Source organism: Anoplopoma fimbria, chromosome 14, assembly GCF_027596085.1.
Source record: "Anoplopoma fimbria isolate UVic2021 breed Golden Eagle Sablefish chromosome 14, Afim_UVic_2022, whole genome shotgun sequence".
Classification (NCBI taxonomy): domain Eukaryota; kingdom Metazoa; phylum Chordata; class Actinopteri; order Perciformes; family Anoplopomatidae; genus Anoplopoma; species Anoplopoma fimbria.
In genome coordinates, this window is record NC_072462.1 from 17,365,161 (window position 1) to 17,381,601 (window position 16,441).

Below are 16,441 nucleotides of genomic sequence, written 5' to 3' on the forward strand. Positions count from 1 at the left end.
GTGAGTCTAATTCTCAGATGTTGTTTTTGTTGAATCAAAGCAGACACAAACACACAAGATCAAACTGGTGTCCAGATCAATGCAACTGTGAGGAGAATCAAAGCCTTTTGATGCACATTCTGTTTGATTTCCCTCTGTTCACTGACACCTTGTCTCTATTAAAGGCTAAAAATATAAATAATAACTGATGAAGAGCTTTCAGAAGCATGTGAGCACCACAGAAAATAGCAGAAATCCCACACAGCGCTGAGTGAGTACTATGCATATGCTGTGACTGCTATCTCAGTGTGAACAGTGTTGTGACACCTGTGTGGTTCCAACAATATCCCAAAATTAGACCCAACATACTGTTATGTATAAACCACTTAAGAGTTTAATGGAAAATCTCATCTCTCAGTTTAATTACTACCTACGCAAATAATGCGTGTAATAGGTGCTATATCAGCCTTAAACCCACAACACTAGGACTACACAGTGAAATACTAGTAAGCGCAATATACATGTAATGTGAGACTACCAATGATTAACAACCAAACTCCTTTACCTCAAATTTCCCCAATTCTCTCCACAACAGTTCAACAACCTTCTGACTAGCCAGTGCAGAAGTGCTTTAAAAATGCAGGAACACAAACTGCATGAGGATGCTTCAAATCTTCAAAGAGACAGATTTCTGTCTCAGAAGACAAAGTCAATATATATTGACCTAAAAAGCTAATTTTACTTCCTCAAATGTGTGTCAAAGTGGAAAACATTCAACCCTACGGAGCCGTTTTGCAATAGTTTTGCAGAAAAGGCTGAAACTAGGCATGTACCAATAAAACTTTCTCTTTCCAATAAGCAATACACAGTACCAACATCATACAAGTCTTTTGTCTAAATGATAGATCTGTAAACCTCACTGTGTGTGACTTATTGGAAACGAATGGTTGCTCCTGATCAGGCATGTTTGATCGGTTCATCCCTAGTTGAAACTTGACTGGCAAAGGGCAGCCAAATGTGAAACCCCATCCCTCAAGAAACATAAAGGTGTAATCACCAACAACTCCATTATCAAGTCCCACTTTTGAAGATTTTTGGTGGCTATACTTCTAATTAGTTAGCCAGTAGTCTGGGCTGCGTCTTTCCCATTGTATGTGAAAGCTTTTTGACAAAGCTGTATCTTCATCCAGCAGCATCTTGTCCTTACAGTAGAGGATTGCCATAAAAGGGTGGACGGAAGTCTGTGTCTGTGTCTGTGTGTGTGTGTGTGTGTGTGTGTGTGTGTGTGTGTGTGTGTGTGTGTGTGTGTGTGTGTTTTTGCAGAAAGAAGGAATAGTAATGCATGTGAGTGAGCTGTGCTTTTGGTCCCTAAGGCGAGCGGGACAGAGCTGACAATTGTTCTGAGTGTTGATGTGTGGGTCTGCGACACGTGTGTTAATGGCAGATGGAGCAGCGAGTATACACATATATACTTTACACATACAGTACTGTATTTGTAACAACAGTATTCCCTGCCAGCAGTGAGACTATAGAAAATGTGCTTTCTGACAGGAAAAGTGTGTGTGCGTGTGAGTATGTGTGTGTGCACAGGTGTGATTGGGTTATGAGTGTGTTCAGTAGCGAGCACCTCTGGTCCAGGCCACGTAAACAAACCTCGGGCAGCAGAGAGCGTGCTCAGAAAGGCTCAGAAAGACATACAAAGATAGAGGAAAAGTTTGAACGAAGGAACGGAAGGAAGGAAAGAAGGAAGCATTATCATTCTAACAGCAAAGGTTAATATGAATACCAAAGATAATATTGCATCTCCTAGAACTAGCTTCAATTGCTCAGTGTATATAAAATTGGAAGAAAGCTATACTGTGATATTACAGTTACATTTCACTTTATAATTCTAAAATAATTTATACCAACAATAGTTATATTTTATAGAATATTTACATAAATACATTATCATATAGTAATATTTTTGTCAACACATCGTTATAGAAACATACACCATACATATATGTGTATATAGTCATGTTAAAGCCACACGTACACACACATACGATGAATATACAATCAGAATGAGCTATTGCAATGCTGTGTTGGGTCGAACTCCATTGGACATTCACTTCTTCTCAAGTAAGTAAGCTGATAGAGAGGAGTTCTGGTGTATTGCTATAAGAAAGAAATTGAGCCCAGCCTCGCACAGTCGCAGCTGAACGTTTCTCGTAAAATCCGAGTATTGCTTCATGTAGTTTCTCTCCTCTGAAGTGATAATCTGGGCGCAGAGTAGAGAAAACAAAGAGAGGAGCTATGAGCCTCCCGGTCAGTAGTTGAGATAGTTTCTGTAGCCGCTCACAGGTAGAAAGTTTTTTTTCCTCCAGGGGACTGGTCAAAGAGAAACCGTTTTGGATCGATGAGTCCTTCACCTGGATAGAGGCAGCCCGCTTAGACGGACAGAAAAGCAGGTGTCCCGTTATGCAGACAGTGTGAAGAGAGTATCCAACAACCTGCTGGCCCCTAGAAGTCAGAGAAGAGATCCTGGGGACCCAGATGAATGATAAAAGGAGCGATGGTCCGCGGCTGGTAGAAGGGATTGTCAATGAAAAGACCACCTGCAGTGAGTTCAAGAACAGAGACAAATAGAGCATGATTGATTACTACACTTACAATTACCCCAAAACACATGACCGCACACTGCCTGACTTCTGCTGGAGAACGAGTCCCCGAGTGAGCGTTCAAGGTCCCAGAGAAGCAGAAAAAAATGAATGTATAGATTACAAATGGAACCATGAGCCATGTAGCTTAGCTTAACATTAAGAATAAAAGCAGGGTGAAACAGTCAGGCTCTGTCCAAGGTGTAAGAAATACACGTCAGCAACGCTGTGCTTTGACACACGAGATAAAAATGATATAGCTGTTACCCTGTTTCCAGTCTTTATGCAAAGCTACGCCAACCGGCTGGCTTTAGCTTCATATTAAGCAGGCAGACATGTGAGTGACATCAATCTTCTCATCTAACTCTTGAGAAGAAAGCAAAGAACTAAAAACAAATTTCATAAAACTATTCCCTATATATCTTACAGCTATTCCAATCATGAACATGTGGAGCTAAGTGAAAAACCTAATAAAAATAATTGAATCAAAAAGATGTAAAGACTGAAAATGACATCAGACACTGGTAAGGCAAAGAACATGTATAAACTCAATAAAACACATTTTAACCAAACAGAAGAATAACAAAAAATACAGAATACACGAATGAAAATTAATCTTCAATAATGTAAGATGGAAATAAAGCTTTTTCAATGTCAGACAAATATCATATGAAAGGTTTCACAACAACTCATGAGCTCAACCAACCATTGGACAACATACTGGGTCCTCTCATCCAATGGCTGCGACTCATCACTGTAATCAGGTCATTAGGGGGTTATCTCTCGCTGGTTGGATGACTGAGATGTTGTGAAGGACAATCATAAATGCCTTGACTGGTGCTGACCTTTTACTAGCATAAGTTTATTCTCTTTTGTACCGTTTTAACCTCTTATATATTGGTATTTGTTTTTACCTGTGATGTTAGGTCATTCTTATGTCAAATATGTGAATCTATATTCTTTGATGGTTGAGCAAAAGAGTGCAAAACAAAAAAACAAACAAACAGTAATGGCAATGATATTATAAAACAACAACATGAAACAGTGAGGTTTGATGAATTCATGTGGGTCCATTATTGCTGCTCTTGATTGTAATATGCACCACTTTCAACTTTTCAAATTTCAACACTTTTATCAATAGTCATCATTTTATCCTAATAGACAATTGTGTGAAAGTATAATAAATTGGAATATCACTTTCTGAGTTATGGCCAATAATTGGTTTTGTGATATCACAGTGACCTTCGGCCACCAAAATATAATCAGTTCGTCCTTGAGTCCATGGGGATGTTTGTGCCAGATGTAATGCAATTCCCTCCAGGTGTTCCTGAGATATTGCTTTCACGAGAACGAGATGGATGTGAGGTCACAGTCACATTGACCTTTCACCACGTAATCAGCTGATCCTTGAATCCAAGATGCGTTTGTGCCAAATATGAAGAAATTCCCTCCAGGCGCTCCTAAGATAACGTGTTCACGAGAATAGATCGGAGTGACGGACATCCCAAAAAACATAAATTTCTCAAGCCACGGCTATCGCCGGTACGTAGGCATACATATAGAGAGATATAGAGGTGGTCTTTGTAGAAGCAACAAATCTGTACTATTTTTGGGCCATTTTAAACCAATTGAATCCAACTACTACAACGTATCAAGCTCTTAAATTGATGCTGCAAAAAGGCTGCGGCTGGCTTATGTGACTCCCTATAAAGTCTCTGCTTATACTGTTGTTGATACCTCTGATAGCTGTGGGAGAACTGCCAAGCATTAATCCACGTTAGGTAATGGGATCGTGCAGCTGAATGCAACGCGCAGGATCTAACAAGAGCTTTTCTAAATTCATCCGTTGTCTTCTTGCCTTTCTCTCTGAATATCTATAAGCTCAGGGTCAAAAGGAAATAACGAGTAGCCCTGAGGTACGTAGAAAGACTGAAATTCAATCCGTACATGTATGAGGGTGGAATATTAAAGCTCGATATAAGTTTAGGTCACTGTATTTTGTGCAGCTTGAACGAGTGGGTAAATCCTTTCTCATGTTAAGTGACATAACTACTCTAAATAGTCAAAGTCCAACCCAAAACTAAAAGTTGCTCCTGCAGCAGGTCACTTACCGGATTTAAGCCTTTTAATCAGATAAACACCAGGCAGTGTTCAGCTTTTATAGGAGATAAACTTTATTCATTTGTCAACATTATTATTTATTTATTTCTATACATCCTTCACACAGCTCATTATTATTTCCTTTTTTACAGAGAATGTGTGTGTTGTGTGTATCATATTGCAAAGTCTCTCCTCTTCCTAGCAAAGAATAAACACAATAACAAAAGACTGATATATGTATATATATATATATATATATATATATATATTGATGTATATATGTATATATATATATATACATATATATATATATAGTTTAGACTCAAAGAATGAGGTCACAATTCACAGTACAAATCCTTCAAGTGTTAATCTCTTAAGAACTTAAACCTGCAGTATTTTTTTTCATATTTATAAAAGTTTTTGGAACAGGAAGAAATCAAAAAAGCAAAAATATCGCTTTTAAAAATCTTCAGCTCAAGTCCTTAATCCTCTCCCCATCATTGATATCGTAGAAAAAAAGTTTCCCTTCTTAAAAAAAAAGCAAATTGTATGGTCTGAAAAAAAGAGTTTGGTATGGATGAAAAAGCGTTTGTTGTGTGTGTTGTGTCTCTCCTGTGCTAAAAGAAGTGGTAGTGGGGGACGGGGTAGGTAGGCATTTTCATGACAGGCAACAGAAGCATTCTCTTTGGCAAACCTAGAGGGGAGACATGAGAAGAGCACAGCTCTGCATGAGTCCAGGTCAACAAATACACCAAGTGGTTTTGTTCTCACTACGCTGCACTGCATCTATGACCAACACTACACTAAGAGGGCTCCCAAAGGGGGAGTGTGAATGTGTGAGAACAGGCAGGATTGTGTGTAAAGAAACATCCTTCATCGGTGGTTAGAGGAACCGAGAAGGAGAGAGACTCAGAGTGAAAGGGAAGAAAACAAATGGCCAAAGTTAACAATTATTTTTTGTTTATTACAACATGGGTCTTGTAACTGTTGCTTTAGCAATCTTTTCCATCGATTATGCATTGTACACTGTACATATGTCAAGTTGCTTGCTGAGAATTCAGGTCAACTTTGAAACGTTTGACATTGTTTTTCTTTCAAATAAGTTTGGCATATCTGGGATTTGGTTACTTTCAATGATATCACATTGCAATTAACTAATAGGAATGATGGACAAAACCTACGTTGTAATAAAGTAGAAAAATGATTTAAAGGAGACAGTTGAGCAGGAGAAGTTGTAGTTGGAACTGTCCTGTAATGTATAGGAAATGGGTCTGATCTAATGTTCTGTGTTCTAAGATATAAAGCAAACTTCTGTGCTCCTGCAGAATGTTCCAGTGTTCTAGTGAGCCCTGCAGTATTCTAAAGTGCATTGTAAGTGTTTGCCAACAAGAAAGCCCAAAGCAGCTGCGGGTGCCAGAGCACAGTGGAAAAAGCAGGAAACAGGATGAAAGCTTTGCTCCCAAAAGATAAAAGGAGTAGTTTTTAGCACAATGTTTTTCATGTGCTTTTTGTCTTCCCTCTGATTGAAATGTAAGCCCCAATAGGGCCCCCCCAAAAGATGTGTCTTTACTAATTAGGACACATTTTCCTCTGATTCTGGAAATATTATAAAAAAAACAACAATAATATTGGGGTAAAGAAACATCTATCTATCTCTTATTCTTATTCTCAACCTCATCTGCATCGTAACTGAAATGGGCGTATAAAGAGAAAAAAATATTTCCACCGTAACTCGTCTTAACAGCAAATGCATCTAATAGCAATTTTGTATATATTTGCGTATTGCCTCAGATTTGCCACAGGGTCTCTGGGCACACGTTCGAACCCACTGAGCAAACCAAGCTTAACAGAGACAAAAACCAGCACAGCAAGGTCAAACATGCTGTTCTGACACAAATCGCGAGGATGAAACATTTCATCCCAGAATTCAATTCTGGTATATCATCCTACTTTTCAGGTCTATCTTTTTCTTTTTCAAATAACATTGAATTGTCAATTCAAGTATACCTTCTGGTAGGAGGTTACAGCTCAGGGTCAGCTGAACAAACAATGATCACCCACCAGGATAGGTGATACAGTATACTGATGAGTCATGGTGGCAGAGATGCACCGGGCGCACAACGATTTGATGCTTCATCACCCCACTCATCCAGACTGCGACCATTTTTGTGACCATTTCTGGAGGCAGTGCTCCTTAATTTTATAATAAGGAGCAACAGTGTGACTTGCAAATACCCCCCCAGTCCTTTTACTTTCCCCAAATCATCATCTTCTCTCATGTGAAACACCAGTTGGGAGTGAGTGAGTGTGTGTGTGTGTGTGTCCTGTCCACACCAACACTGGTTCGACATGGCACTAATGACATTCATTATTTACTTAAAAAGTACCAATTCTGATTTATCAACGGTGTTTAGATTGATTTGAGAGTGCAACTGTAGGTGGACACTAGCCCTGACACAAGCAATCCCAAAACAATTAGTCATCGGTTTTGGAAAGATTGCCTCCGGACAGACCTCACCCGAGAGAGAGAGAGAGAGAGAGAGAGAGAGAGAGAGAGAGAGAGAGAGAGAGAGAGAGAGAGAGAGAGAGAGAGAGAGAGAGAGAGAGGGAGAGAGAGAGAGAGAGAGAGAGCGAATGAGTTTGTGTGAGAGAGACAAAGGCACTTTTCCTGTCTATGGACCGCAAACATTTGATAATATTTTTTCATAGTGGTGGGTTTAGCTCATGTTGCTGGCTTTTTGCTCATGATTTGATCTGTTTCAAAAGCAGAATTTATTATTTGACGTCTAAGTTTAAAAAAGCACTATGTCATTTAGCAGCACATAACTTTGTGATTTTTCCTTTAAAATAAAACAGTACATTGTTATTTCTGTGAATTGTCTATTTTTTACTCAAGCATTTATAAGTAATACAGTTATTATATTAAAATACAAATAAATTAAACATTTTAATGTGTTGCTTTGTATGTCCATTAAGTGCTCGAAATGTTGTACTGGTACTCCTAAAATGTTCAGGAGCACCAGTGCTACTTCTGTTGAAAAAAGGTTTTTCTGTAGCCCTGCACCCCCACAGAAGAAACAGGGCATTTAATCACCTATTTCTTTGCCAAGTATTTTCATTGGCCAGGCATGAAGCAGCCTACTGAATGCCTTCTCAAATATTTTGGATGTCATGGCCATAAACAAACATAATAAAATAATTCTGTCACTTCAATTCTCGAGTTGATGATAGCAGAAACTAACATTTAAGTCTTACAATTTCAGCCCAAAATTTTATTAATTATGCGGATGTCAGGGACTGAAAACGATCGCAGAGCTCCACCATAAACAGAAAAACTAAGGCGCACTTCATATTCAGGGCTGTTTGGGTCTCAGGAGGGTACTAGACGTGTCCCGGATCGGTTTCTCCCTGCACATAAGACCCATTCAAACTCAAAAGCTGTAGGATTGACAGAGAGGCCTCCAAATGTAACATGTGTGCACACACCTCACAAGGCTGAGTCTGTCGAGGTAAATATGACTGTGTGTGACGGAGGGACGCATGTGTAAGCGAATTTTGCACCAATACCTCTGCTGTTAAAGGTCAAGGATTAGTATAGATTTTAGCCTATGCATGAGAGAGAGAGACAAGTGGCCACCCTCAGCAGGGAGGACATGGAAACCCCTTAGCAGCAGTAACATGACAGAAGCAGCGCTGCAGTGGGTAAACTGCCCTGTCAACCTATCTTAAATTAAGTGGTGGGTAAAGTGACAAACTCTCACTATGTCTTCTGCTAATCTCGACAGAAATATATATGCAGTTAGGGGGTGGCTGTTTTATCATGCAGTTTTCTACTCTTTTCCATTTCAATTCAAGACGGGCAGGTATGTGTTTAACATGATTATGATCCGTTTCTTTGGAGATACAAGCTTGAGACTGAAGCCAGTTCTTTACTGACAGATTAGTGATCCAACCACAAGGGATGAGGAAGAGAAAGGCAACAAGCAGATTAAGATTAAAGTGGTGAGCGGATAATAAGACAAAGAACAGACCGATTAGCTTGAAGCACGTAACAAAGAAGCAACAGTTTAGGCTTTGGGTAATTGAAACTGACACTCGGTGCCAAACCCAAAAACTTGGATTAGAATGGGATCAATTATATTTTGAGAAAGGGGGAGAAATTGAATTGAAAGGAAGTGGCGAGGAAGGGTAGTCTGAAGTTATGGTATTTAGGATTAGAAAGAAACTGTATGGCTAAGAGAGGACAGAAGGTGGAAGAAGGTTATAGATGGTAGAAGGAGGGTGAAACGAGCTGACAAGTAGCACATACCGTATGCAGGAGCAGCTGCTGCAGCAGGGCTGTAGCCATACGGTGTCCCAAAGCCTGTTGGGGAAGAGGTTACAGCGTCTAATTCAATTGCGCACTTTAATTCCAGGCTGCATTTTCCAACCTGTTGGTCCTGCCGCACTCTAGCAGACAGTTATAGGTTCAGGGTCAAGCACTTGAGTGGAAGCCACTATCCTTCATAACAAGATCAACATACTGTACATTCACAAACAGGGCAATACTGTATATTAGTGGAGGTTCAGCAAAAACTGAAATGTATTCTGAATCAAAATCAAAAGGAAGGGCCATGAATAATATAATGTTCAATAAAACCTGATACATGCTTTGACATTTATATATAAATAAATATAAATATACTATAAATATATAAAACATTTAAATATATATATAAATAAATATATCATAAATAAATATATTATAAATATATATATATATATAAAAGATAATACATTTGAAAAAAACAAAATCACAAAAAAATGCTTATTGCCTCAGTAAAAACAACCAAACCACACACAGCTATCCTCTAAGTACCTGGAGTGACATATCCAGGTGCAGCTGCACTGACGAAGGCTCCTCTTGCGAGGGCTGCTCTTCCTCTTCCTCTGGCTACCTGAGCTGCTACTGCTGAGGCTGCTGCTGCCGCGGCCAGGGCTCCTTTAGTCTGGAGAGGAACACAATATATGTGAGTGTGTTTTCAAACATGCATAAGGCAAAGGTACACACAGTTTTTACATATATAGTTAATTAGTATGTCTGCATTAAAATGGTGGAAGACATGAGGCATAAACACACACATATATATTTCCAAGACTATGTTCTAATGCATTATGGGTCTCATTGCCCCCAAATCTGTTGTCACACAGACTCATTGACAAAATAAGTGGAAGAATGGGGATCTGGTAACTGTCAAGTATTGATCTGAATAGACACTTGATAAACGCAGTGCCATTGATTACTGATAAATGAACAAAGTGGACAAATTGTCCCGAAGCTCTGCAGAGATGATGATGATTACTGATAACAAAAGACGTTAAACATTAACTTCTACAAAGCTGCACTGACAGCCTGGCTCTCTAAGAAGAGTGTAACAGATTGCTTAGATTAAATGTCTCATTGTGTGTGTAAATTCCTCTCTGTGTCTGGTATTTATTGTATGTGTGTATTTCTTCACCTGAGGCAATATCTTCTTTTTCTTGTTGGCAGCTGCGTTTGGACCAGAGAAGAGCTTCTCCAGAGCTGCCAGAGCAGCACTGGCCTTTGCTACTTTTTTGTTGGGGCCTGCCCCACGAAACTTCTGTCCATCGACCTCCACCTGACATGCATACACACAAATGTTTAATATAAATCAGAACATGTTTTTTAATAAGAGTGACAAAAGGAACACATTGCATTTTGGGCATGTGGTAAAAAGTATTTTTTCCACAATGGATTTTCTGTTCTAATTATCATTGCTAATAGTGGTTTCTTATTTGATGGTGCAGATTTGTCAAAACTAACAATCCCAGAACCATTTTGCCCTAAATCCATCCGTTTTTATCAGTCATCAGTAAGTCAGCCTGCGAGTCAGGACGGCTTGTTTAGCGATGCCCTGCTGTCAAGTAGGCCTGCTAATCAATCAGCAGAGCGATGGAGCAGCCGGGCATGTCGGAAAACAACACACCCCACAGAGAACAGGCCTGCTCCAGGAACCTAGTTGACTGATTGACGTTACTGGCTTTCAGCCTGTTTCTGAGTGCGTGTGTGTTTTAGCATCTGTGTGTGTCTCCCCCTGGCTAAAGCACATGTGCATGTGTACTTGGGATTATATGTCATGGCTCCACAATATGTTTATAATCCTTTATCAGAGTCAAACTGAGCGTTTACATGAAGCTCTCACCTCCATAACAAAGCGTTTGTCGTGGCTGCCTCCACTTTCAGAGATGAGTTCATATTTGAGGCCTCGTCTCTTTTCGTTGAGCTCCATGACGGGGTTCTTCCCACTCGCTGTCAGTATGGGACCCTGAGTTCGCACCTGGAAAATGAAAAGCTTATTTAAGTGATTTAATCTAAAAAGCATCTTCTTAGATATATTAGAAAGCACCAGTGGACAGTAAACCTGGGAGAAAGAGCGTGAAGATTTTACAAAGTTTGGATACCTTTTATGTTCTTAAATCAGAGAGACACATTTGTAGTCATTTATAGTGTCAGACTTTGGATTTGAACTTAGTGTATGCAGTTGTGTTTCAGCACATGTTTCTCAATCCCCACCTCCAGTGTGTTTGAACCGTCCGTGGAGTGTTTTGGGTTATTGCTTGTGTGTGACGACGTCTCGCTCTTCCCCTCGCCATCCGACTTCTCGTCTGAACTCATGGGGTCCAGGTCTGAGTCAAAACCTGTCGGGTGGCCCATCGCCTGGAGAACCTAGAGAGGGAAGATGATGATAGGGTAAGAAGGAGTTGGGAGGAAAGCAGAAGTTAAACGAAAGATCGTTTGCTATGACAGTTGTTGTGATTAGAAAACCATAAAAAATAAATCTGACAACTTGTATTCTGCTGCTATTGTGCAGGCCTAAATTAATTGATTTACTTTTGATGTGCTGTTTTCATGGATGTGAAAACCCAAAGTGACTAAAAGAGCAACGTGTCTTCATATTTTACTTATACACATTCTATGAAATAAATAACACTGAATGGGATGAGATACATTTTGCAATATGAGAACAAATTCCCACTGGCACATTAATAACCCTTTGTGTGTGAGGGCTCTGTTTTGAACACACTTTATTGGCATTATCAGCCATAAAGGAAGAAAGCTGCCACCTAGGGCAATAAGAATGAAAAGGAGTGCATTAAAGGAAATACAACCATATCCGTAAATGTGTTGTTGACAGAAATGACTATATCTTAACAAAACTATTCTACCAGATGCAGCAATACTGCAGCATACTGCATGTACTGACGTGACAGACTTTAATCTCATTCACGCAATGGTTACAATAAAGCCATTATAATATACTGTCTGCACAGAGTCACACAAGTGTACTGTAAGTCCTGGACAGCGCACAGAGCAGCAAAGTCAATCAGAACAATATGCACGCACACGAGAAAAGAAGTATGACACGTTTTTGACCCAAATAGGTGATTGCGTTGCAGCTGCTGAACCAGCCAATACAGTGAGTGAGTATAGCAGAGTGAGAGACACACAGAGAGAGAATGGGAGATCAAAAGGTGAGTACATGAGAGGAAGAAAGACAGTGAGAAGAAGAGTGGAAAAGGGGGAGAAAGGGCCTTTTATGGAAATGGAGCGGATTATCCTGGCTCTCTGCTCTGGAGAGCCTCTTTGTTCACAACCACTTTGGGATTACATGGATTTGCCCACCTCCACACACACACACACACACACACACACACACACACACACACACACACACACACACACACACACACACACACACACACACACACACACACACACACACACACACACACACACACACACACACACACACACACACACACACACACACACACAGAGAGACAGAGAGACAGACAGAAAAAAAAAAAAAAAAATCATATTTATAGATACACACAGGTTTGGACTGCAGCTGGAGCTTGGAAAGTTCTTCAGGTAGCCAAAATGATCTCTCTTTTTTATTCATGGGTCTTTCATCATTTCGCTGTTCTGTGAACAGTGTGTCCACATGAGCACAAAATATATCAGAGAGGATGTTCTTCTGCTGTCAGTTGTTCATACACACCACACACACTTTCCTCCTTACCTTAACAGCGACGTGGAGCTTGGCGGTCTTCTTGGAGGATCCAGATGCTTCATAAATGGTTCCATCCAGATCCACGGACATGGTGAAGACTGGAGCGTGAACCGGGCCCGACTGGGACAGCAGGCGATACTGCAGCCCGGGCCGGATCTGGTTCAACCGCATCAGGGCATTCATTGGCTGGTTGGAGTCTATGGCTTTACTGTCGAGGACTAATGCAAAAAGATGGAGGGGGTATGGTTACAGTAGAAAGTAGAGCATATTAGGATAGATTTAAAAAGGTTTTGTCGGGGGGTGTACCAATTATTCAGCCGAAATTGGACAGACTGGGCCAATTCAGAGATGCTGTATGTAATAAATCACATTTTCTAAAAGGTTTTCAGCACACTCGGCGTTTTTTTCATGATGAATAAAGGTGCCTCTCTATTTTCGTTCTCTTTCAATCACTATCCTCGTGTTTGCCAATATCTAAAAATGCCTCTCCATCTCCATTAGGCGTGGATCATCTTCTCCTTGTATGAAGAAAGAGCTGGAGATGGTTGGGTGGCCTACTAAAACATTAGCAATCAATACTATTGATCTGCCTCCGAGGGATGGAAGGAATGTGGAGAGAAGTAGACAGGGAAAAAATAGAAATTGGGGAGAGAAGCAGTGCTTGTCTGCAGATAACAGAATATGATTACTTCCATCTCTAAGCATTGTGCTGCTTTGTTTTTAGTGGTTTGAATAAAAATAAATGTAAAATAATTGATGTGAATTCAAATTAAAAGCATGAGAAACAAATTTAAAAATGTTCTTTCCTTCCCTTACTTACCTTTCCTAAGATTCCTCTTCATCTTCTTGATGATATCCTTGTCATCCATGGAGCCATCCTCGTATGGCCTCTTCAGACCTAAGCCTGAGAGAAAGCAAAGAGGGAGAGACCCAGAGAGAAACATACATAGAGTTACAAATCAATCAGTGACTACAAGAGATGTAGTAATATGAACACAAACAAAGGCACTTATGTGTGACAGAAAAGAGGCAATATGTAAGAAGAAGCATTAAGATGGATAAACCCACAGACAGGATAAACATAACAGAGAGGCAGACCAGCAAAAGGTCAAACAATGAGGAAAACTTATAAGCTTCTTTCTTGCATGCACCTTAATGAAATTTGCCATGTCAGCGTCATGAGGCCACAAAAGCTTGAATCGGCTTTTCATGAAAGTCGCCTTGAAAATTTGCCAAAAATGAACAAAAGCAGAACGATTCCCCTATAAACCACATCACGCACATTTCAACAAGGCTACAATGTTTTTGGTGCGACACTAAAAAAAAAATATACATATAGTTTTAAAGGCTGGCTAAACATCATATTTATGTGGTGCTTCACATGCCAGCAATATTGACAGGGCTGTCAATGCTGGTGTGTATAAAAAAACACCAAACGCATCCAGAAAGGTCATGTCATGTGAGAAAAGATTTGATGGGAAGTCCGACCTATGACCGAAACCATCTCCCTGAATGCTGTAGGTTTCAAGTATGAAAGATGGACTGATGAAAAAAGACTTTTCACCGAAAAGAGACAAAGTAAAAAATGGTAACATACAGACAGACAGATGTGGAGGAAATTTAAACAGAAGACAGAGATACACAGGGTGAGGTAGACTGATCAGACAGGCGTGTAGACACACCTTCTTTATCAGACCAAGGATATTTCTGCGATGGTTTATTTGAGGGAAGAGGCTCCATCTCCAACACCTTGTAGATTTGTCCGAACGCCATGAGTCTGAGAGAATGCTGTTGGACGTAAAACACACGAGAAAATAAAGAAAAACTGAGAAAATGCATTTTAACTGTATTTACAATATGAACATCAATTTTCAAATCCTTTGCTGCCCCTATACTGGCAAAGAGGTACTCCAGCAATTTAGTATTGTACTTAACTGAAAGTTAGATCCTACATTTCCCATAATGCTAATTAATAGAGGAAGATGAATCCATGAAATTCTGTTGTAGCGTTTTCATTAAATGTGGAATGAAGCTGGTGTGATAATGTAGGACAACGTTGGTAAATTCTGGTTGAATGACTGAGACAGAGAAGAAGGTAATCTATATTCAGGCTGATGTAATGATTCATCTTCACAAATATCAAGAGGCAAAGACTAAACATAGCAGCACATGGGCACATGTGTACATATGTAAATGAGCACTAAATCTTGGCCAGGTCTGTGCATTAATGAATGTCGAAACTTCTTAAAAAAAAAAAAGAAGAAGAAAAAAAACCTCTTCTACGGTATACATCCTCAATTTACACAAACAATCAGAAACTTGCCACAGTGGCTAGGGAGGTAGAGTGTCTCAGATATTCATGAGGCTTGGTGTAGCTCATTGACAGAACAGCTCCCTCTCTAATATCTGCTCTTGTATCTGCTCCAATACAATTATCCCCATTGACATTCCAGCCTCGTTCCGGCTGCCTTCAAAAGGAAATGGACGGCAGGAATCACTAAGCCATGTGGCTCAGAGGCTGCCCTGCTCAGTGGAGTGTGTGTGGTGTGTGTGTGTGGTGTGTGTGTGTGTGTGTGTGTGTGTGTGTGTGTGTGTGTGTGTGTGTGTGTGTGTGTGTGTGTGTGTGTGTGTGTGTGTGAAGAAGGACATGACGGCACGCACACCCAAAGTACATGCACACAAATACTGTCCTCGGGCTGTCAGAGATGGATTTATGGCTTACAATGGCAATAGTTTCCCACACCAATCATTAAAATGCAGCACCACATGGCTCTTTCTGGAGAAGCGCACGCACAAGTGTGTGTGTGATTGTGCATGCAGATTGTGTGGTTAGGGTGGTGATGGGGTCTGTCTGTATGGTAATAGGCGTGTTGCTTACAGATTCCCACACACTGACAGCTCAGGGCAAGTGCAGCTGGGTGATAACAACTGTGTCTTTAAGCTGACGTGTGTGTGTGTGTGTGTGTGTGTGTGTGTGTGTGTGTGTGTGTGTGTGTGTGTGTGTGTGTGTGTGTGTGTGTGTGTGTGTGTGTGTGTGTGTGTGTGTGTGTGTGTGTGTGTGTACCTGTGCACGGTGGGTAATGGCCTCAGCCTGCTGGTCGGTCATGTTGGCGAGTGTGTTTGTTGGCTCTTTCTCACATGGGTCGTGTAAACCTGGACCACCTGGGGGAAGCCACAGAAGACAACACACACACGCACACGCACACGCACACACACAGTCACACACACACACACACACACAGTCACACAGTCACACAGTCAGTTGTTGACACTTCATTTACTGACACTGCAGCTTAGCAACATTTAATTTAGCTTCACTGTTATGAAACAAGTGCCGATGGAAATCCTGGCTATCATAATGGACAACAGCAGATATAAGCAAATTTAACTGGTCAAACTGGCAGTGAGGTAATAAAACCAGTCACTTAATTAAAGGGGTAAGAGTCCTCATCCTCTAATTGGTCCATATGTGTGTTATATCTATTGGTTAATATTCTCCTGCCAGTGTAGCACGTTTTCCCTTAAAATAATCCTAGATTAAAATTAAACATTCATATACACTGCTTTCTATATATTTAGCATCCAAATTCAATTTCCTAAATCAAGTAAAATGAAACTCAGCTTTCAGATACTTTTGAATATTTT

At 40.3% G+C, this 16,441-nt stretch overlaps 1 protein-coding gene across 6 annotated transcripts in view; it reads right to left on the bottom strand.

Moving 5' to 3' along the window:
• Positions 1-2,066: 2,066 nt before the first annotated feature.
• The window catches only part of strbp (spermatid perinuclear RNA binding protein), a 74,214-nt gene continuing 59,839 nt past the window's right edge, over positions 2,067-16,441 (bottom strand). For 5 of the 6 annotated variants that reach the window (XM_054612038.1, XM_054612036.1, XM_054612040.1 and 2 more), the window contains 10 exons: positions 15,861-15,958; positions 14,479-14,584; positions 13,617-13,700; positions 12,806-13,014; positions 11,296-11,448; positions 10,925-11,059; positions 10,220-10,360; positions 9,580-9,709; positions 9,031-9,084; positions 4,779-5,415 (listed from right to left, as the gene is read on the bottom strand). In XM_054612038.1, the coding sequence (XP_054468013.1) occupies positions 5,339-5,415; positions 9,031-9,084; positions 9,580-9,709; positions 10,220-10,360; positions 10,925-11,059; positions 11,296-11,448; positions 12,806-13,014; positions 13,617-13,700; positions 14,479-14,584; positions 15,861-15,958 (1,187 nt within the window). In that variant the 3' untranslated portion in view covers positions 4,779-5,338. Of the gene's footprint in view, positions 2,580-4,778; positions 5,416-9,030; positions 9,085-9,579; positions 9,710-10,219; positions 10,361-10,924; positions 11,060-11,295; positions 11,449-12,805; positions 13,015-13,616; positions 13,701-14,478; positions 14,585-15,860; positions 15,959-16,441 lie in introns of those variants that run through there. The other variant, XM_054612041.1, reaches the window with a different exon arrangement.